This window comes from Physeter macrocephalus, chromosome 21 (genome assembly GCF_002837175.3).
Source record: "Physeter macrocephalus isolate SW-GA chromosome 21, ASM283717v5, whole genome shotgun sequence".
Lineage (NCBI taxonomy): Eukaryota > Metazoa > Chordata > Mammalia > Artiodactyla > Physeteridae > Physeter > Physeter macrocephalus.
Window position 1 is genome coordinate 45782265 of NC_041234.1, and position 23927 is coordinate 45806191.

A 23927-nucleotide genomic window follows, 5' to 3' on the forward strand; every position below is an offset into this window, starting at 1 on the left:
ACCATTGCAACAAAAAGAATAAAATACCTAGGAATAAACCTACCTAAAGAGGTAAAAGACCTGTACTCAGAAAACTATACGATACTGATGAAAGAAATCAAAAATGACACAAACTGATGGAGAGAAATACCATGTTTTTGGATTGGAAGAATCAATATTGAGAAATGACTCTACTACCCAAAGCAATCTCCAGATTCAATGCAATCCCTATCAAATTATCAATGGCATATTTTACAGAACTAGAACAAAAAATCTTAAAATTTGTATAGAGACACAAAAGACCCCGAATACCCAAAGCAATCTTTAGGGAAAAAAACGGAACTGGAGGAATCAGGCTCCCTGACCTCAGACTACACTACAAAGCTACAGTAATCAAGACAATATGGTACTGGCACAAACATAGAAATATAGATCAATGGAACAAGATAGAAAGCCCAGAGATAAACCCACAAACCTATGGTCAATTAATCTATGACAAAGGTGGCAAGTATATACAATGGAGAAAGACAGTCCCTTCAATAAATGGTATTGGGAAAATGGACAGCTACATGGAAAAGAATTAAGTTAGAACACTCCCTAACACCATACACAAAAATAAACTCAAAATGGATTAAAGACCTAAATATAAGACCGGACACTTTAAAACTCATAGAGGAAAACATAGGAAGAACACTCTTGGACATAAATCACAGCAAGATCTTTTTTGATCCACCTCCTATAGTAATGGAAATTTTAAAAATATATAAACAAATGGGATCTAATAAAACTTAAAAGCTTTTGCACAGCAAAGTAAACTATAAATAAGGCAAAAAGACAACCTTCAGAATGGGAGATAATATTTGCAAATGAATCAACAGACAAAGGATTAATCTCCAAAATATATAAACAGCTCATGCAGCTCAATATTAAAGAAACATACAACCCAATCAAAAAATGGATAGAAGATCTAAATAGACATTTGTCCAAAGAAAACATACAGATGGCCAAGAGGCACATGAAAAGCTGCTCAACATCACTCATTATTAGAGAAATGCAAATCAAAAGTACAATGAGGTATCACCTCACACCCGTTAGAATGGGCATCATCAGAAAATCTATAAACAACAAATGCTGGAGAGGGTGTGAAGAAAAGGGAACCCTCTTGCATTGTTGGTGGGAAAGTAAATTGATACAGCCCCTATAGAGAACAGTATGGAAGTTCCTTAAAAAACTAAATATAGAATTACCATATGACACAGCAATTCCACTACTGTGCATATACCCCAAGAAAACCAAAATTCAAAAAGACACATGCACCCCAATGTTCATTGCAGCTCTATTTACAATAGCCAGGTAATGGAAGCAACCTAAATGCCCATTGACAGACGAATGGATAAAGAAGTTGTGGTAAATATATACAATGGAATATTACTCAGCCACAAATAGGAATGAAATTGGGTCATTTGTAGAGACGTGGATGGAGCTAGAGACTGTCATACAGAGTGAAGTAATTCAGAAAGAGAAAAACAAATATCGTACATTAACGCATATATATGGAATCTAGAAAAATGGTACAGATGAACCGCATTGCAAAGCAGAAATAGAGACACAGATGTAGAGAACAAATGTATGGAATCCAAGGGGGGAATGTGGGGGAATGAATTGGGAGAGTGGGACTGACATACATACACTAACATGTATGAAATAGCTAATAAGAACCTGTTGTATAAAAAAAAATTTTTAATGGTGCATTTTGAAAAAAAAAATAGAAACATGCATATGATCCATCAATATCACGTCAGGAATGTATCTTAAGGAGATGATTAGACAAGTTTGGAAATCTGTATGTAAAAGGATGTTCATTACAATGTTTTTTTATGGTAGTAAAAAGAAAAACAGAAAAAATCTAAGTGACCAACAATTAAGAAATGCATAAATGGGTTATGGCACAGCTATTTAATGGAATATTATATTGTATGTAGCCACTTAAAAAAATACTAATAGGAATTTCACCTTTCTGAGGCTCAGTTTCTTCATTGGGATAGTGAATAATATACATCCTACCTCACAGGTTTACTGTAAGAATTAAGGAAGACTGAATATGTAAAATCCCCAGCCCAGGCATGGGACATAGGAATTACATAAGAGAATTTTTTTTCCTTTCCCTTAGATAACAGGAAGTCAACCACTGCAGCATATTCTTACTTTTATTTTTCCTGTTCTCACCGGGAATGAAAGAAAACCAGATGTAAGGGTTTTCCCATCATCTGTCCTTCTTCATCCCCTTAATCAGTGTTATGTTAACAACTGTCATGTCACTTAACAAGGAACTAATTATTTTCACACCACACTTGTGATTTTAAAGTCTATATTTCCTTCAATTATACATTTTCCCAATTAAGTATTCAATGATGAACTGAGTGGAATCCAGAATTGCTGGCCTATCCAGAGAACTCACTTTGCTTGAATGCCAGTTACTCACATAATGCCATGTCAACCTGACTGATGATACCAGGCAATGGAAAGCACATCCACTAGTCTGCTCTTTCTTTTCATAACTTTCTACTTTCATAGCCTCATCCAAAATGCTTGTCAAGGTATTCCATATGATAACCACTGTGCAGTGTGTTCTTAGTCCTAAAAGGGCCAGATGCTTGGTCAAGAATCTACATTTAGTTCTGGTAGGCTGTCTTGGTCACATGTTACATACATACTGGAGCTCACAAGATAGGCCTACACCTAGTTGTAAAGAATAAACTTGACAATTATTCATACCCCTTCATGAGACACTGGGGAATCAGAGAGATCCATGGGAATCTGACATTATCTGGTAATGCTGCCCTGTCCAATACAGTAGCCACTAGCTACATGTGACTCACTGAGCATTTGAAATGCGGCTAGCATGACTGAGAAACTGAGTTGTTAATTTTATTTTCTTTATATAGCTTGTGGCTACCATATTGGACAGCATAGATCTAGACAGTATAGTTTAATGGAAAGAATGTGGGATTTGAAGCTAAATAGATTCTCAGGTTTAAATCTTGTCAACTGTTAATTACTAACTATATAGATCATATTCTTTATCTTGTTCAAACCTCAGTTGCATGATTTGTAAAATGCGGATAATACCAGAACCTCACAGGGTAGTTGTGATTAGAGAATGAATGTAAAACACCTAGCCCGGGGCTCATCACATGGTAAGTCACCTTTAAATAATAGCTATTTATCAAGCTCCCCATTTTCCATATGGAGAAACTGAAGCACCAAAAGAAGTGTCTTGTCCACAGTTACAGAGCTACTTGGAAGCACAGACAGGAGCCAAATCCAGATTGTCTCACTTTTTTTGATAATGAGTTTTCCTATAGAGACGAATCCTCCTCACCCCTGAAGAGTGAAGGGTGGTAGCCCAAACAACTACTCAACTGCTATAAAAAATATCTTATACATGTAGAGAAAATGTACCTTTGTGAAGCCTATTTGTTCCTTCCGGAAATTTTCCAGGGGTTTGATCAGCAAATCACTAGCATTGTGTACCTAGAGAAAAAGAAAGAACACGCAAAATAACTTGTAGATTAGCAAGGTTCAGATTCAACATTCATTGTTACTAGGGTATTTCCTTGTAATACACCATCCTTCAAAATGTTAACTAGTTTGCTGGTTTGTTGGGTTTTGTTACTGTTTTTCCCATATTGGTCTTTTAAAATCAAATGCTTTGACGATTACCTTAAGTGAATACCATGGGAGACAGCACAGGGGAGCATTTTTCTCAAGGACAAGAGCCCTTCCTGTGGGGGAGAAGATGAGAGTGTGGGTTCTCCAGTCATAGAGACAAGGGTTCAAATTCCAGCTGTGCCACTTAAAGTAATTTGCCACTCCAAACCTTTGTCAAATAGGATCATCACAGCACCTATGTTGTAGACAAAGTACCTAGCATAGAGTAAACACTCAATGTGGAAACTGGGAAGGAGTCAGAGAAACCACCCGATTTCTTGAATTCTAAGATTCATATTTTAACATTTCTGAAATCACCATGCATCATAGTTTGTCAGTGTTTTCCCTTCTTAGCAGCACATAAAATAATGACTCATCTAACAATCAATGACATCTTGGATTTAATGAGGGAATTACTCTGTAACCCTGGAGCAGTTGAGTAACTGACCTAATTTTATGCAAACTGGTTTATGAAGAAATGTTAAAGTGAACATTTCGCTTAAATTAACAAGGGTTTCAAAAAATCTTCTGGGTCCTTGCTACTCAAAATATGGCCCACTAACAAGCAGCAGCAGCATCACCTGGGATCTTGTTAGAAATGTAGAATCTCAGCCTCCACCCCAGACCTATCAAATAAGAATCCTTATTTTAACAAGGGCCCTAGGTAATTTGTGTGTACACTCAAGTTTTAAAAGCACTGTTCTAGCTTTTTGTTTAATTTGTTTTAAGTTGGAGCTATTGGTATAATTAGACATTTGGATTCATTTCCTTAACTACTCACCAAAACTTTATTCTTTCATTAAAAATATAATGGCAAATTGGGATTAAGTTGATGCTTTCAAACCTTTCAATGTTTATGATGTATCTGGGAATTAATATAACTGTACATAGAAATAAAAATCTGTGAAAATCAGAGATAATATTAATACCAAAGTTGGAGAGGTGTGGAGTCAAGTTTTAATTTGAAAAAATAAACTTTTTCTCCTAAAAAATGAATCAAATGATGTGAGAGGAAATGAAAGAAGGAACATTAGGGGCATTTCTCTGTAACTTTACTGGTAGTCTGATCTGAGTTTTTAGTCGATAAATATGCAGGGTCATGCCCAGAAACAGACACAGGAAGCCTGAAGTATATGTGGAAAAGAGAAGAGAAAGGGAATGGAAAATACATGAAAAGGCCAATTGCACCAAGTGCAAATCATTTCATGGTAGGCAAATGAGTTAGCAGGAATAGCGTCAGGAAAAATCTCAGTATAAATTGTTTCCAGCCCTGCCCTGGTGTGTCATAAAACCAGAACATTTCCCTCAGAAATAGGAGTGTATTACAGCATCACAGAGAATACTGGACCAGGCCTTCTAACAACCTAACTGTAAGTTCAGAACCTGACAGGAACAGCCTGTCCAGGTACTAAAAATATTGGCATTAATATGGTGTTGGAAATATAAAAACATCATATCCAAATTGAATTCCTTGCACAGTGGGCAGGTAGAGATATACAAAGCTATGTCTTCATGTAAACCTCTTGGGAGATTTCATCTATCCAACGCAACAAGTGGGGTTTGTTTCTTCAGAGGTGCGAATTAGCTGCACTTTAATTTTGATCCATTACAAGACAAGAAAATGAGGGACTGGCTTCGTTATCAGATGAGATAAAGTGTCAGTAAGACAAGATATGTCTTTATAACAAAAATAGAATAGAGAGTAGAAAGCCAGTTTTAACCAGTTCTGTATTCTCCAGAGTAAGAAGCAATTTTTACACTACCAACAAGAGCAACACGAATTGAGGTATTAATACATATTGTATCCAAGTCCTACAGGCACTTTGGACCTCTTATTTTCTATCCAGGTATGATTCAACGTTCAACTAAATGGGCAAACTCTCATCCAATCAAAGCTCCATGATATCAAAAATAGACACCAGTGACTATCCTTGATTGAAAACAATAATTCTCTTACTAAAATTACCAGCCTGTCTCCTTTGCCCAATACACTCTACATTTCCATGGATTGTGAATTATGTGCTATCAACTTTGTGTACCCACCTGGAAATAAACTAAGTTATTGGTGTCATAGATTACATACAGGGAATAATTTTTCTTCTTTACTATTGTGGAAGTTTTAAAACATGGCCACAAATTCTATGATACTCCTCACATTGAGAAGGAAGGTCTCCATCCCCTCTACCTTGAATATGAGTGGGTTTGTTACTGCTTTGAACAAACACAGTACAGCAGAAGGGATATTACATGACATCCCAGGCTAGGTCATAAAAGGCCAGGAACTTCCACCTGGTTCCCTTGGAACACTCCCCATGAGCCCTGAGCCACAATATAAAAAGTTGGACTACCCTGGGACTACTAAGTTAGAGAGGCCTAATGTAGACATTCTTGTCAAAAGACCCGCTGAGCCCAGCCTTCCAGTCATCTACCTAAGGTGCCAGATATGTGAGTGAAGCTATTTTGGACCCTCCATATCACCCCACCTCCAAGGTGAATACCACCACATAGAGCAGAAGAATCTCTGAGCTGACCCCTGCATGAATTCCTGACCCACAAAATCATGAGATAAAATTAAATAGTTTTAGTTTAAGTCACCACATTTTGGAATAGGGTGTTATGTAGCAATAGATAATTAGAAAAACTATTTCCAGCTTCACAAAGACAACACAAAAGTAGCCACCTGGGAAACACTGAGGAAGTTTGTCTTTGCATAAGAAGTGAACATGCCACTTCTAAAGAGAGTAATATGTGTCAAGCCTCTGTGTGGATATTCAGCTGAGCCCTTGCATATGCAGGCACCCCAAGGATGGTACAGGTGCCAGTTTTTCATGTTCCACGGGGGATTTTCTTGCATAAGTAAGTGTGCCAGTAACTTCTCACAGAGTTCATAAGGCTACTGTTTTTACGTTTGGCCCTGTCTCAGTCTAGAAAAGTAGTACATAGTTCACTTAAATTGGAGTCGAGAGTTTTCCTTAATCGCATTGGCAGTACTGCTCCCTGTCTCCTACAACACAAATAGATACTCTGAACCTTTTCCTCTCTTTAACATTCATTGGTTATTATACTAATTTCTGCCAGAACATAGAGCTAGAAATGTAGGAAAATGTCACACTGATGATTGGCTCTTTTTTCTTTCCCATTCAGCTTTACCTTTAAACTCCTTAGAAATCTAACAATTACTCAGAAAAGCCCTTTTAAGTAAACTTGGCCTTTATTCCCTTTCTGATCACTGCATTCATTTTGTGAGCTCTCTAGGACAAAAGCTCCTGCCTACTATATCACAGTAGAAGCCCCAGCATAAGTGACATTCTAAACATATTAGTGAGTTTATCTAAAATCTGGTTCTGATTGAATAAAACCAAACTAGATAGGCCACTTACTAAAACAGAGATGGCATTCAATCCAGTAGTGAAGAGTTGCTCAGGAATCTTTGATGGTTAACCAATTACCAAAAGAAGGCATTGAGGGTACACTGTTTTAGGTCATTCTTGGCAGTCCTCAAAGAAAGACCGTACCATTGCCAACAGAGTTACCTTCAGAGTTAGAAAGGCATCTAGGCAAGCCTCCTATCGTTAATCATACAGAAAGTCTGTTATCCAGACTTTTAAAGGCCACTTTCAGAGGTACTACAACCTCCCCCACTGTACTTTTTAAGAAATCAAAGCGGGGATGCTCCTCTTCATTTATTCCCTCCATAGTTTCTTCAACAATTTAAAATTCATTCTTGAGAATGACTAGACATCTGCAGTTGTCACATGCTAGGGCTATGAACTTCCTTCATGTTCTACTAAAGCTTCTTTGGGCCGCTTTTTATAGAAATTATAAAAAGCTGTTTAACATCTACCATATTGAGGTACAGGAGTCCTTCTACCACAGTTCCAGGAAATGAGAGAGGTGCAGTCAAGCAACGATTCCTGGCATGTTGTAAAAGGCCTTCATTGAGCCTAACCTACACAGCATTCCTGTAATTAAATGGGAAATGGGGAGCCAATACTTAAGACATGACTGAAGAATTGAGGGAACAAAAGGGCACAACATAATTAAAGACAGAAGAAAATGAGTCAGTCCTGTGGAAAACAGCCAGCAAGTATGGTGAGAAAAACATCTCAAAAGGTGAATCCTTCTTCAATATTTTAGAGCTTTGTAATTGGGTAAATAAAAGAGATCAAGAAACAACTAGGGCTGAAGAGTTGTACAGCTGACATTTCTAGTGGTATCTGAATGAAATAGGGGTGAATGCCTTTGAGATCAACATTGGTAGCAGTCCACAAACTCTTATGACAGAAGAAAATATTTAGTAGAGTGTGGATTAGCTAGTGGGGCACCTAACAGGCTCTGGGAAAACTACCCATATTGGTCTCTCTTAACTATCATTAGAAGCAAATCTCTTAAATGAAGAAAATTCCCAAGTCAAATTTCCACAAGCCAAATCTTGGGGGCAACAAAAGACAACTAGAAACATTTATATAATCAGTGCTTTTTGCTATTATAAAACACTACCATATTCATTTTATCATTTGGAGTACTTACAACAAACTTGGAAGGTGGGAATTTTTTCTCATTCCACATATAAAGAAAGAGAGACTAGAAGAAATAAAGTGATTAGTGTGAAGTCACAAATAAGTTAGTGGCACAGCCACTATTAGCACCTAAAGATCTAATTTCCCAGATTTAAGGCCCTGCCTTCAATCCTAACTCTCTAGGAGCTGAGATGAAACAGTAGCAGTATTCTGAGAAGCCAGTACCACCCTGTTGAAAAGGAAGAGTGATTACAGATTAAATAACTCTTGCTATTGGAATAAATGGGTTTAACAAAACTGAGCTGCCAATACAAAGTCATCCAATGAGAGAAAGGGAAAATAGACCACTTTGTTATCCTTAACATTGTTTCCACTTGACCCACATGCTCCTAATAAAAATAAATATTGACCAACATAGGTACTTCTACATTTAAGTCTCAGTTAGCTCTGGTATGTGGCCAAGGACCTTCATTTTTAACAATTTCCCAGGTGACACTGGTGGTACAGGTCTAGGGACCACATAAAAAGATTATTTATTCAACTGTTAAAATAGAGTTCACAAAAAAATATAAATACTTAGGAATAAATCTAACAAAATATGTATAAGATCATTATGAGGAAACTATAAAACTCTGATGAAAGAAATCAAAGAAGGTCTAAATAAATGGAGAGATAACCCATGTTCATGAATAGTAAGACTTAATATTTTTAAGATGTCAGTTTGTCCCATCTATAGATTCAATGCAATTCCAATCAAAATTCCAGCAATTTGTTTTGTGGATATTGATAAACAGGTTCTGAAGTTCATACCCTACTTCAAGACTTACTACAAAGTTACAGTAATCAAGATAGTGTGGTATTGGTCCATAACATTTTTCACAGAACTAGAACAAATAATCCTAAAATTTATATGGACCGACAAAAGACCCAGAATTGCCAAAGCAATCCTGAGGAAAAAGAACAAAGCTGGAGGTATAAACCATCCAGACTTCAGACAACATTACAAACCTACAGTAATCAAAGCAGCATGGTATTGGCACAAAAGCAGATATATAGATCAATGGAAAAGAACAAAGAGCCCAGAAATAAATCCACAGACATATGGTCAATTACTCTATGACAAAGGATGCAAGAATATACAATGGATAAAATACAGTCTCTTCAACAAGTGGTGTTGGGAAAGCTGGACAGCTATGTAAATCAATTAAATTAGAACACTCCCTCACACCATATACAAAAATAAACACAAAGTGGTTTAAAGACCTAAATATAAGACATGGCATCATAAAATTTCCAGATGAGAACATAGGCAAAACATTCTCGGACATGAATCACAGTGATATTTTCTTAGATCAATCTCCCAAAGCAAAAGAAATAAAAGCAAAAATAAACAAATGGGATCTAATGAAACTTAAAAGTTTTTGCACAGCAAAGGAAACCATTGGCAAAAAGATAAGCCACAGACTGGAAAATTTTTTGCAAAGCACATTTCTGATAAAGGACTGGCATCCAAAATATACAAAGAAATCTTAAAACTGAAGAATAAGAAAACAAACAAACCAATTAAAAATAGGCAAAAGACCTGAACAGACACCTCACCAAAGATGATCTACAGGTGGCAAATAAGCATATGGAAAGATGTTCCAAATCAAATGTCATCAGGAAAAAACAAATTACAACAGCAAAGATATACCATTACACACACATATTGAAATGGGTAAAATCCAAAACACAGCCAACATCAAATGCTGGTGAGCATGTGGAGCAACAATAACTCTCATTCAAGGCTGGTGAGAAAACAAAATGGTAGTCACTTTGGAAGAGAGTTTGGCAGTTTCTTACAAATCTAGACATATCACACAATCTAGCAATTGGATTCCTTGGAAATTAATCAAAAGAGTTGAACATTTACATCCACACAAAAATCTGCACACAAATGTGTATGGTAGGTTTTTCATAATTGCCAAAACTTGGGAGTAACCAAGATATCCTTCAATAAGTGTAGGGATGAACAAACTGTGGTACATCCATATGATGGAATATATATTATAATATATGCATATATATTATTCAATGACAAAAAGAAATGAGCTATCAAGCCATTAAAAGACATAGAGAAACTTTAGATGCATATTGCTAAGTCAAAGGAGCCAATCTGAAAAGGCTATATACTGTATGACTCCAACTGTATGATATTCTAGAAGAGACAAAACACAGTAAAAAGATCAGTGTTTGCCAGGGATTTGGATGTCAGAGAAGGAAGGGGGAATCACAGGGGATTTTCAGGGCAATGAAAATATTCTTTATGATGAAAGTTTGAGGGTGAATATATGTCATTAAGCATTTGTCAAAACCCATAAAATATTCAATAAAGAGTGAACCCTAATGTAACTATGGACTTAATAATATTGCGTTGATGTTGGTTCATTAACTGAAACAAATGTACCACACATGCAAGATAATAATAGAGGAAACTGTATGGGGAGGGGTGGGGGGAAGAAAGGGAGTACAGTTTACCCTTGAACAGTGCAAGGGTCAAGGGCACTGACCCCACACACACACTGTGCAGTCAAAAGTCTGCATATAACCTTACAGTCAGTCTTCCAGTATCTGAGGTTCGACAACAATAGATTCAACTCAACTCGGATCATGTAGTACTGTAGTATTCATTGAAAAGCACCCACATATAAGTGGACACATACAGATCAAACCTGTGTCGTTCAAAGGGCAACTGTATATGAAATCTCTCTGCACTTTCCACTCAATTTTTCTGTAAAACGAAAACTGCTCTAAATATTAAAGTCTATTAATATTAATAAATTAGACTTTAAATATAAGGAAAATAAGTTTTCACATAGATTTAAATAAAACAATCATATGTCAAATATAAATAAAGCCCACATTATTACTTCTAAAAGCACATAAACACATAAATAAATAGATAATTAGTTTAAGAACACTAAAGACCACAATTTTTGTCAACATGTTCAACAGTCGAATTTAATGTCCTCTGAAATCTTATCTCACTGAAATGAATAGACTAATTTCCCTCTACCTAATGCTAAACTCTCAGGATGGGAACTTGAGATAGAATAACCAGATCGATTCCCTGTATTTACAGTACCCAGGTAATGATGAGACAGAAACTGAAACAACATAGTGTTACTCCAACCAATGAGGACAAGAAAACTTCCCAAGATTAGAGATGATCTTGGTTCTAGGCCCAGTGTTAATGACCTACCATCATCATCCTCTCGTTTTCTACTTCGTTGAGCAATTCGGCAAATTCCTTGAAGGATTCAGCTGAAATGAAAGAATAAAAGATAAACCAAATTAATCATGGTACTTGATAGGCAAGTGGGCAAAAATCTATGGGACAAGAGATGGAGACCAGTGCCCCAAGACGATATGGCCACTAGAGGAAGGTGTCAAATCTAAGGACAACAGAAGGAGTTCAGTACCTGCTGCATATTTATTTCCTTTTTCTTCTTTTGTTTTTGTTTTTGTTTTGCTAATGCTCCTACCCCAATTTTTTTCCTCCAGTTGTACTGAGATATAATCAACATATAACACTGTATAAGTTTAAGGTGACTTTGGCAAACGCTAAAAAAAAATAAATGAGCATAAGGTTAAAAAAATGTTAAACACAGAGTTACCACATGATTCAGCAATTCCATGCCTAGGTATATTCCTAAAAGAACTGAAAACATATCCACACAAACAATTATATACAAATGTTGTTGACTGCATTATTCGTAATAGCCAGTAAATAGGAAGAATGAAAGTGTTCTTCAATTGCTGAATGATTAAACAGTTGTGATACAGCTATACAATGGAACAATGTGTGGCAATGAAAATAAACAAAGGATTGATACTCAATATAAAATAGAATAACTTTGAAAACATTACGCTCAGTGAAAAAAGCCAGTCACAAAAAGCCACACATTGTATGATTTTGTTTAAATGAAATGTCTAGACTAGGCAAATCCAGAGAGACAAGAAGTAAATCAGTGGTTCACTGAATGTAGGGGGAAGGTGGGAATGCGGATTGATGCTAATGGGTTTGTGGTTTCTTTTGGGGGTATGAAAATAATCTGGAATTGTATTGCAGTGATGCTTGCACAACTCTGTGAATATACTAAAAGCCACTTGGGCTTCCCTGGTGGCGCAGTGGTTGGGAGTTTGCCTGCCGATGCAGGGGACACGGGTTCGTACCCCGGTCCGGGAGGATCCCACATGCCGTGGAGCGGCTGGGCCCGTGAGCCATGGCCACAGAGCCTGCACGTCCGGAGCCTGTGCTCTGCAACGGGAGGGGCCACAACAGTGAGAGGCCCGTGTACCGCAAAAAAAATTAAAAAGCCACTAAGTTGCACACTTTTAAATGGTGCATTTTATGTGTAAATAATATCTCAATTTATAAAATAATGTAATCATTTAGCCAAAGCTCACTGAGAGGCATCCTTAGTATTGTTGAATTTTGAATTTTTTTCCTCATGAATAATGAAGCCTGATTCATTTTAAAAGCCTAGATTCCGGTAGTAGCAGCTCCTCCCATCTCTGTTTGATCATCTATTCAGATGCTATTTAGTAACCTATTCTTTGGTTACCTCTACCTGGAGGTGTGGGCAGTGTGAGATTGGCAAGATCTTAGCTCTGGCAGCAAGATGGATCTGAATTTGAAACCTAGTTCTGCGATTTATTTTCTGTGTGACCTTGAATGCGTTGCTTAGCCTCTTCTGAAGCTTAGTTTTCTCCTATTCAAATTAGGGATAATTACATGTTCCTAACAAATTTATTGTGAGTATTAAACCCTGAGTCAAAGGGCTTGACACAATTACATTTCACGAAGTCAAACTTTTCCTTTAAATGTTCCAATATTATATGCACTTGTGACATTTCCTTTAGAGGCAAACTGATCTTCCCCGGAAAAGTGCCAGAATAAGAAAAATATATCTCTGACACCTTTTGTAGCATAAAGTATTTGGAGACAGGAGATCAGTGAATATTTTCATCTTTTCCTATTTACACTTTCTGATTAGGGTATTTTTCTTCTTTATGCTGAGTTTGAGCTTTTAATTTGCCATATTTGCAACAGTGACTTTCCTGAGTGTGTGCAGCAACTTAATCCTCAGAAGTAAGAAATGCCATTGTCTGATGCCCTGTATTGATCGTGAACTTAGCTTCCTTGGTACTAGGAATGCTGGATTAGTTGTCTAGCTCTCTTAGGAAGAAAAACCTATTTTTGATTTAAAATATTAATATGAATGCATTTGTTTTTCTAGGCTTTCAATATCTTCTCTTTAATCCATATACCATTTGAGAATATACTTCCTATTTGTGGTAAAATGTTAGGGACTTCAAAATAGTATTTATTAGAGTTTGAAGGAATACAAAAGAATATTTTGCCTATCTATATATGTATAAATTGAAGTCCAAGGAGGAAGAAGTGACTTGTCCAGTCACTTTTCCAGTAAGTGGCAGAACTGACACCAGAAGAGCAGAAATTTGCGATGGGGGAGAAGGGATAATGTTTATTATCTACTATGTGTTGGCACTCTACATTTACCATCTTAAAGATTTAGTCCTTACAACAACACTCTCAGGTATATCATCATGCCTACCTGACAAGTTAGGCAACTGAAGCTCAAAGGGGTCAAGTCACTCATCAAATATCGCATAGTAGGAAGATGATAGAATGAGGCTAAAAATCCGGGTCTTTCTCTCTCTAAAAGTCATACTCCTCATATTTCTCTATCTTGTCCCCTAAACTAGAATCCTCCTCATCTCCTAGCCCATCTATTGTTCTTTCTAACATACCATATGCCTTTTGTATCTACAGTCCCACAAAAGCTCTTCAGGAACCCAAGGAGAAACAAAACCAGAATGCAGGGAGATGATTTTAGGATTAATATGAAGGAAGAGGTTTTAATGGATACTGAAAGTGAGAAATGGCCTGCTTCAGGAGAGAGTGCACCCCTGTCATTTAGGGTGACTAACAGTCCTGGGCAAACAGGTACTGGAGGTTTTCCTGGAATGTGGGTTGTTAAGTTTTATAACTGTGATAGTCCTGGGCACACCTAGACCAGTTGGTTACCACTATTGTCACTAGAGGTGTGTGAGAAGGATGGCTGCTAATGGTGGCTGTCGCATGAAGAGTTGTTTACGACCATGTGAGTCCCCTCTGTTAATATGGACCAATATATTTATATTGTTGTTTTTGTTTTTGGACCTATTGTCCAAATCCTGATAAAACTGGGTCAAGGAACTGGTAGTGAAATATAATAAGAACAAGACAAAAGTCAATATTTTTTTTAATATTTAAAGTTAAAAAATTAAAAATTTTAAAAAGTAATTACAAGAGATTAGCTGGAGTTTACTGTTCTCTGTACTACAAAAACATGGTTTTGTTGTTGTCATTTTATTTGTTCAACCTTTTTTTCATTCAATATAAAAACACACTCTCAGGTAATTAAGCTTTATTTCCTAACTCAACCTCTGGGTGTGCACTTCAACAATTGTATTGTGTCACAACAACTAGGCTTTTTGACACTTTGCAGATGAATCTGGGTTTAATTGTTATGAGGAGGGATGAAGCATTGTTATTTAAGTTCCCTAGATTATTCTAATGTGTAGCCAGGGTTGAGTATGTCTGCCTTACATTCAAGAAGGAACAAAACTAACATTTTTTAAAAGGCTTTTCTGTGTGCTTGGAGCTGTGCATGTATTATCTTATTTAGTCATGAAGCAGCCCTGTGAAATAGGAATTATTATTTCTAGGTAAGGAAAGTGGGACTCAGAGAATTTGAGTAACTTGCCAAAGGTCACAGAGCTAGTAAGTCATATGTGCTTTTTATTCAAACACAGTGCTTCTAACACAAGGAAAATGACACTTAACACTTTATAAAATCTGCTGGAAACTAGTTATTTCATTCTATATCCATAACCACTCTGAAGTAACAATTAATAATATCCTCATTTTATGGGTGAGGAAATTGAGGCATTAAATGGATAAATTGAGAGTAATTTGTCTAGGTTGGTGAGTAGTGTGGAGTAGGGAACCAAACTCAGTTCTCAGGATTCTTGCACCATTTTTCTTTACAAAGCACATCCACTACTCCCCCCGCAATCTTTCCTTGTCTGTGAAATGAGAGAAATCCTAGCTACTCCTAAGGGTGGCTGTAAGGATTAAATGAAATATCAGATATGAAAGAACTCTCAGAAAACTACAGGCCAATATCCCTGATGTATATAGATGCAAAAATTCTCAAAAAAAAAATACTAGTAAGCAGAATTCAGCAGTACATTAAATGGACAATACACCATGATCAAGTGGGATTCATCTCTGGGATGCCAGAGTAGTTTTACATATGAATATCAATAAAACTGATACATCACATTAATACAATGAAAGACAAAAATTATGTTCATCTCAATAGGTACAGAAAAAGCATTTGAAGAAATACAACATCTGTTTGTCATTAAAAACTCTCAACAAATTAGGTACAGAAGGAACACACCTCAACATACTAAAGGCCATGTATGGCATGCCTACAGTTAACATCATACTCCATGGTGAAAGTCTGAAACTTCTCTTCTAGGATTAGGAACAAGACAAGGGTGCCCACTCTCACCACTCCTAATAAACACAGTACTGAAAGTCCTAGCCAGAGCAATCAGGCAAGGAAAATAAATAAATGGCATCAGAATTGGAAAGGAGGAAGGTAAATTGTCATTATTTGCAGATGACATGATTTTATATATAGAAAATCCTAAAGATTCCACCAAAAAACTGTTAGATATAATCAACAAATGCAGTAAAGTTACTGGATAGAAACCAACACACAAAATTCAGAAGAATTTCTATACACTAACAATGAGTTATCTGAAAAAGAAATAAAGAAAATGATCCCACTTACAATAATATCAAACAATAAAATATGTAGGAATAAATTTAACCAAGAAAGTGAAAAATCTCTACACTAAAAACTAAAAGAAACTGCAAAAGAAAAAGAAGACACAAATAAATGGAAGGACATCCTGTGTTCATGGATTGGAAAGATTAATATTGTTAAAATGAAAATACTACCTAGGGACATCTATAGACTCATGTAATCCTTACCAAATTCCCACTGGCATTTTTTTACGGCAGTAGAAAAATCAGTTCTAAAATTTGTGTGGCACCACAAAAGACCGCAAATAGCCAAAGTAATCCTGAGAAAGAGGAACAAAGCTGAAGACACCACACTTCCTGATTTCAAACTATATTTTAAATCTATAGTAATAAAAACAACACAGCATTAAAAACAGACACCTATGGGACAAATTTGAGAGCCCATAAATAAATCCATGCCAATACTGGACAAGAGAGCCAAGAATACTCAATGGAGAAACAACAGTTTCTCCAATAAATGGTGATGGGAACATTGGATATTCACATGTAAAAGAATGAAACTAGACCTTATCTTACACCACTCACAAAAATTAACCTGTAATGGATTAAAGATCTAAATGTGAGACTGAAGCCAAAAATCTCCTAGAAGAAAATATAAGGGAAAAACTTCTCAACATTGGTCTTGGCAATGAGTTTTTGGATGTGACACCTAAAACACAAACAACAAAATTAAAAAATTCACAAGTGAGACTACATCAAACTAAAAAGCTTCTACACAACAAAAGAAATGACTAACGAAATGAAAAGGCAACCTGTGGAATGGGAGGTAACATCTGCAAATCCTATATCTAATAAGGGAGTAATATCCAGGATATATAAAGAATTCATCGACTCAATAGCAAAAACAAACAAATAATTCAATTAACAATGGATGAAGGAACTGAATACACATTTTCCCAAAGAAGATATTGAAACAGCCAACAGGTATATGAAAAGATGCTTGGAATCACTAATCATTAGGAAAAAGCAAATCAAAACCATGATGAGATATCAACTCATGCTTCTTAGAATGACTATCATTAAAATGATAAAATGTATAAAGGTTGGAGACAAGATGGCAGAGTAGAAGGACTTGAGCTTATTTCCTTTCATGAAAACACCAAAATCACAACTAACTGCTGAACAACAAGAGAAAAAGACTGGAAATTACCAAAAAATATATTCTACATATAAAGACAAAGAAGAAACCACGAGATGGTAGAAGGGGCACACTCACTATAAAATCAAATCCCATACCAACTGGGTGGGCAACCAACAAACTGGAAAATAATTATACAGCAGAGGTTCTCCCACAGGAATGACAGTTCAGAGCCCTACATCAGTCTCCCCAGTCTGGGGGTCAGGTATCAGGAAAAGAGCCACCAGAGCATTTATTTGAAGGCCAGTAGAGCTGAATTACAGAAACACCACAGGACTGGGCGAAACAGGAACTCCACCCTTGGAGGGCACACACAAGGTCTTATGTGCACAGGGACCCAGGAAAAAAAAGCAGTTACTTCGTAGGAGCCGGGGCCAGACCTACCAGCTGGTCTTGGTGGGTTTCCTGGGGAGCTTGGGGATGGCTGTGGATCACTGTGGGGGAAAACGACACTGGTGGTGGAAGTACCAGGGAGTACTCATTGGAGTGAGCTCTCCTGGGGAGGCCAGAATTTTGTCAGCAAGATCTGATCCTACCAAACACGCTATAGGCTCCAGTGCTGAGATGCATCAGGTCAAAGAACCAGAAGGGTAGGAACACAGCCCCACCCATCAGCAGACAGGCTGCTTTAGGTATTCCTGAGCCCACAGTAGCATCTAAACACACCCCATTACATGGCCCTGCTCACCAAAGGGACAAGACCCAGCTCTACCAACCAGTGGACAGGCACAAGGTCCCCCCCACCATTATAGGGGTACCAGAAGGAGAAGAGAGAGAGAAAAGGCCTGAGAAAATAATTGAAGAGCTAATAGCTGAAAATGTCAGTAACATGGGAAAGTAAATAGTCACCCAAGTTCAGGTAGCACAGAGAGTCCCAGGCAGGATAAACCCAAGGAGGAACATGCTGAGACACATAGGAATCAGACTGAAAAAACTTAATGAAAATGTGGAAATATTAAAAGAAACAAGGGAAAGCCAACAAATAACATACAAGAGATTTCCCCATAAGGTTATGGGCTGATTTTTAGCAGAAAATTTACAGGCCAGGAGGGATGGAAGGCGTTCATTCAGATTTGACAGAGAAAACAAAAACTTTACAGACAAACAAAAGCTAACAGAATTCAGCACCATTAAACCATCTTTAAAACAAATGCTAAAGGAACTTCTCGAGGCAGAAAAGAAAAGGCCAAACTAGAAAGAAGAAAATTATTAATGGGAAAGATTAAAGGTAAAGGCAAACATACAGTAAAGGTAGGAAATCAACCACAAATAAGATATCAAAACCAGCGATCGTAAGGAGAGTACAAATGAAGGTCACTGGAAATGAATTTGAAATTAAGAGACCAGCAACATAAAAAAATCCAGCATATATATATATATATATATATATATATATATATATATATATATACTGCAATACCAAAACTTAATGGTAAACACAAAACAAAATTCTATAATAGATATATACACAAAAAAGAAAAACCAATCCAAACATAACAATATAGATAGTCATCAAATCACAAGAGAAGAGAAAAAGAGGAAGGGAAGAAAAAAAACTACAAAAACAAATCCAAAACAATTAACAAAATGGCAATAAGAACATACATAACAGTAATTAACTTAACTGTAAATGGATTAAATGCTCTAACCACAAGACACAGACTGACTGAATGGATACAAAAACAATACCCATATATATGCTGTCTATAAGACACCCATTTCAGATGTAGGGGCACATACTGAAAGTGAGGGGATGGAAAAAGGTATCCCATGCAAAAATAAATCAAAAGAAAGCTGGAGGAACAATACTCATCTCTAACAAAATAGGCTTTAAAATATAGACTGTTAAAAGAGACAAACAAGGACACTACATGTGGAGAAGAGCGAACACTCTTGCACTGTTGGTGGGAATGTAAATTGATACAGCCACTATGAAGACGAGTATGGAGGCTCCTTAAAAAACTAAAAATAGAACTACCATACAACCGAGCAATCCCACTACTGTGCATATACCCTGAGAAAACCATAATTCAAAAAGAGCCATGTACCAAAATGTTCATTGCAGCTCTATTAACAATAGCCAGGACATGGAAGCAACGTGACGAAGTGAGAGAGTGGCATGGACATATATACACTGCCAAATGTAGGGTGGATAGTTAGTGGGAAGCAGCCGCATGGTACAGGGAGATAAGCTAGGTGGTTTGTGACCACCAAGAGGGGTGGGATAGGGAGGGTGGGAGGGAGGGAGACGCAAGAGGGAAGAGATATGGGAACATATGTATATGTATAACTGATTCACTTTGTTGTAAAGCAGAAACGAACACACCATTGTAAAGCAATTATACGCCAATAAAGATGTTAAAAAAAAAGAGAGAGGCGAGAAGATGGAAGAGTAAGACGCGGAGATCACCTTCCTCCTAATAGATACATCAGAAATATATCTACACGAGGAAGTGCTCCTATAGAACACCCACCAAACGCTGGCAGAAGACCTCAGACCTCCCAAAATGCAAGAAACTCCCCCACGTACCTGGGTAGGGCAAGAGAAAAAAGAATAAACAGAGAATAGGGCCGGGACCTGCACCAGTGGGAGGGAGCCGTGAAGGAGGAAAGGTTCCCACACACTAGAAGCCCCTTCGTGGGCGGAGACTGCGGGTGGCGGAGGGGGAAGCTCCGGAGCCGTGGAGGAGAGCGCAATAACAGGTTGCGGAGGGCAAAGCTGAGAGATTCCCGCACAGAGGATCAGGGCCGACCAGCACTCACCAGCCCGAGAGGTGTGTCTGCTCACCCGCCAGAGCGGGCGGGGGCTGGGAGCTGAGCCTTGGGCTTCAGTTGGATCCCAGGGAGAGGTCTGGAGTTGGCAGAGTGAAAACAGCCTGAAGGGGTTAGGGCACCATGGCTAGACGGGAGGGAGTCCGGTTGAAATCTGGAGCTGCTGAAGAGGCAAGAGACCTTTACTTCCCTCTTTGATTCCTGGTGCGCGAGGAGAGGGGTTTAAGCGCGCCGCTTAAAGGAGCTCCAGAAACGGGCGCGGAGCTACCGAAGAGACAAGAGACTTTTTCTTGCCTCTTTGTCTCCTGGTGCTAGAGGAGAGGGGATTAAGGGCACCGTGTAAAGGAGCTCCAGAAACGGGCACGGAGCTGCCGAAGAGACAGGAGACTTTTTCTTGCCTCTTTGCTTCCTGGGGCGCGAGGAGAGGGGGTTAAGGGCACCGGGTAAAGGAGCTCCAGAAATGGGCCCGAGCCACGGCTGTCAGCGCGGACAGCAGAGACGGGCGTGGGGCACTAGGGTTGCTGCTGCCGCCACCAAGAGGCCTGTGTGCGAGCACAGGTCACTCTCCACATCGCCCCTCCCGGGAGCCTGTGCAGCCCGCCACTGCCGGGGTCCCAGGATCCAGGGACAGCTTCCCCGGGAGAATGCGCGGTGCGCCTCGGGCCGGGGCAGCGTCAAGGCAGCCTCTGCCGCCGCAGGCTCACCCCGCATCCATGCCCCTCCCTCCCCCCGGCCTGTGCCAGAGCCCCCGAATCAGCTGCTCCTTTAACCCCGTCCTGTCTGAGTGAAGGGCAGAGGCCCTCGGACGACCTACACGCAGAGGCGGGGCCAAGTCCAAAGCTGAACCCCAGGAGCTGTGCGAACAAAGAGGAGAGGGGAAGTTCTCTCCCAACAGCCTCAGAAGCAGCGGATTAAAGCTCCACAATCAACTTGAAGTGCCCTGCATCTGTGGAAAACCTGAATAGACAGTGAAATATCCCAAGTTGAGGAGGTGGACGTTGGGAGCAAGATATACTATTATTTTCCCCTTTTTTCTTTCTGTGAGTGTGTATGTGTGTACTGTTGTGAGAGCTTTTGTCTGTATAGCTGTGCTTTCACCATTTGTCCTAGGGTTAGACCGACACGTTTTTTTTTTGTTTTTGTTTTTGTTTTAATAGAAATTTTTCTTCTTAATAATTAATTTTATTTTAATAACTATACTTTATCCTATTTTGTCTTCTCCCTTTCTTTCTTCCTTTCTTCCTTCGTTTCTTCCCTCCTTCCTTCCTACCTCCCTTGTTTCCTCCCTTCCTTCCTCCCTTTCTTACTTCCTTTCTTCCTCCCTTTCTTCCTCCCTTCCTTCCTCCCTTTCTTCCTCCCTTCCTTCCTCCCTTTTCTTCCTCTCCTTCATCCTTCCTTCCTTTCTTCCTCTCTTCCTTCCTTTCTTTCTTTCCTTTCTATTTTTCTCCCTTTTCTTTTGAGCTGTGTGGATTAAAGGCTCTTGGCGCTCCAACCAGGCATCAGGGCTGTGTCTCTGAGGTGGGAGAACCAACCTCAGGACACAGGTCCACAAGACACCTCTCAGCACCATGCAATATCAAACGCCAAAAATCGCCCAGAGATCTCCATCTCAACACCAAGACCCAGCTTCACTCAAGGACCAGCAATGTACGGTACTGGACACCCTATGCCCAACAAATAGCAAGACAGGACTACAGCCCCAGCCATTAGTAGAGAGGCTGCCTAAAATCATAATAAGGCTACCAACATCCCCAAACACACCACCAGATGTGGACGTGCCCACCAGAAAGACAAGATCCAGCCTCATCCACCAGAACATAGGCACTAGTCTTCATTTCTTCCTTCCTTCATTTCTTCCTTCCTTCCTTCCTTTCTTCCTTCCTCCCTTCCTCTCTTCCTTCCTCCCTTGCTTTCTTTCTTCCTTCACTCCCTCCCTCCCTCCTTCCTTCCTTCCTTACTTTTCTTTCCTTTCTAATTTTTCTCCCTTTTATTTTCATCCGTGTGGATTACAGGCTCTTGGCGCTCCAGTCAGGCATCAGGGCTGTGCCTCTGAGGTGGGAGAACCAACCTCAGGACACTGTTACACAAGAGACCTCCAAGCTCCATGCAATATCAAATGGCGAAAATCTCCCAGAGATCTCCAACTAAACACCAAGACCCACCTTCACTCAAGGACCAGCAACGAACAGTGCTGGACACCCTAGCCCCAACAAAGAGCAAGACAGGTCTACAGCCCCATCCATTAGCAGAGAGGCTGCCTAAAATCATAATAAGGCTACCAACATCCCCAAACACACCACCAGACGTGGACCTGCCCACCAGAAAGACAAGATCCAGCCTCATCCACCAGAACACAGGCACTAGTCCCCCCAACCAGGAAACCTACTCAACCCACTGAAACAACCTTAGCCACTGGGGACAGCCACCAAAGACAACGGGAACTACGAACGCGCAGCCTGCAAAAAGGAGACCCCAAACACAGTAAGATAAGCAAAATGAGAAGACAGAAAAACACATAGCAGACGAACGACCAAGATAAAAATACTCTAGATGGGCTCAGTAGCAGAATAACTGAGGCAGAAGGACGGATAAGTGACCTGGAAGATAAAATAGTGGAAATAACTACTGCAGAGCAGAATAAAGAAAAAAGAATGAAAAGAACTGAGGACAGTCTCAGAGACCTCTGGGACAACATTAAATGCACCAACATTCGAATTATAGGGGTCCCCGAAGAAGAAGAGAAAAAGAAAGGGACTGAGAAAATATTTGAAGAGATTATAGTTGAAAACTTCCCTAATATAGGAAAGGAAATAGTCAATCAAGTCCAGGAAGCACAGAGAGTCCCATACAGGATAAACCCAAGGATAAACATGCCAAGACACATAATAATCAAACTGTCAAAAATAAAATACAAAGAAAACATATTAAAAGCAGCAACGGAAAAACAACAAATAACACACGAGGGAATCCCCATAAGGTTAACAGCTGAACTTTCAGCAGAAACTCTACAAGCCAGAAGGGAGTGGCAGGACATATTTAAAGTGATGAAGGAGAAAAACCTACATTCAAGATTACGCTACCCAGCAAGGATCTCATTCAGATTTGATGGAGAAATTAAAACCTTTACAGACAAGCAAAAGCTGAGAGAGTTCAGCACCACCAAACCAGCTTTACAACAAATGCTAAAGGAACTTCTCTAGGCAAGAAACACAAGAGAAGGAAAAGACCTACAAGAAAAACCCGAAACAATTCAGTAAATGGTAATAGAACCATACATATCGATAATTACCTTAAATGTAAATGGATTAAATGCTCCCACCAAAAGACACAGACTGGCTGAATGGAAACAAAAACAAGACCCATATATATGCTGTCTACAAGAGACCCACTTCAGACCTAGGGACACATACAGACTGAAAGTGAGGGGATGGAAAAAGATATTCCATGCAAATGGAAATCAGAAGAAAGCTGGAGTAGCAATTCTCATATCAGACAAAATAGACTTTAAAGTAAAAACTATAACAAGAGACAAAGAAGGACACTATATAATGATCAAGGGATCGATCCATGAAGAAGATATAACAATTGTAAATATTTATGCACCCAACATAGGAGCACCTCAATACATAAGGCAAATACTAACAGCCATAAAAGGGGAAATCGACAGTAACACAATCATAGTAGGGGACTTTAACACCCCACTTTCACCAATGGACAGATCATCCAAAATGAAAATAAATAAGGAAACACAAGCTTTAAATGATACATTACACAAGATGGACTTAATTGATATTTATAGGACATTCCATCCAAAAACAACAGAATACACATTCTTCTCAAGTGCTCATGGAACACT

The 23927-nt window shown here is 38.8% G+C and overlaps 1 protein-coding gene across 8 annotated transcripts in view; it reads right to left on the bottom strand.

The window, feature by feature from the left end:
* OPHN1 (oligophrenin 1) overlaps window positions 1-23927 on the bottom strand; it is a 671055-nt gene that overhangs the window by 401178 nt on the left and 245950 nt on the right. For 7 of the 8 annotated variants that reach the window (XM_028482255.2, XM_028482256.2, XM_028482254.2 and 4 more), the window contains exons 4-5: window positions 11452-11513; window positions 3442-3513 (exon numbers count right to left, since the gene is read on the bottom strand). In XM_028482255.2, the coding sequence (XP_028338056.1) occupies window positions 3442-3513; window positions 11452-11513 (134 nt within the window). The remainder of the gene's footprint in view (window positions 1-3441; window positions 3514-11451; window positions 11514-23927) is intronic. The other variant, XM_028482258.2, reaches the window with a different exon arrangement.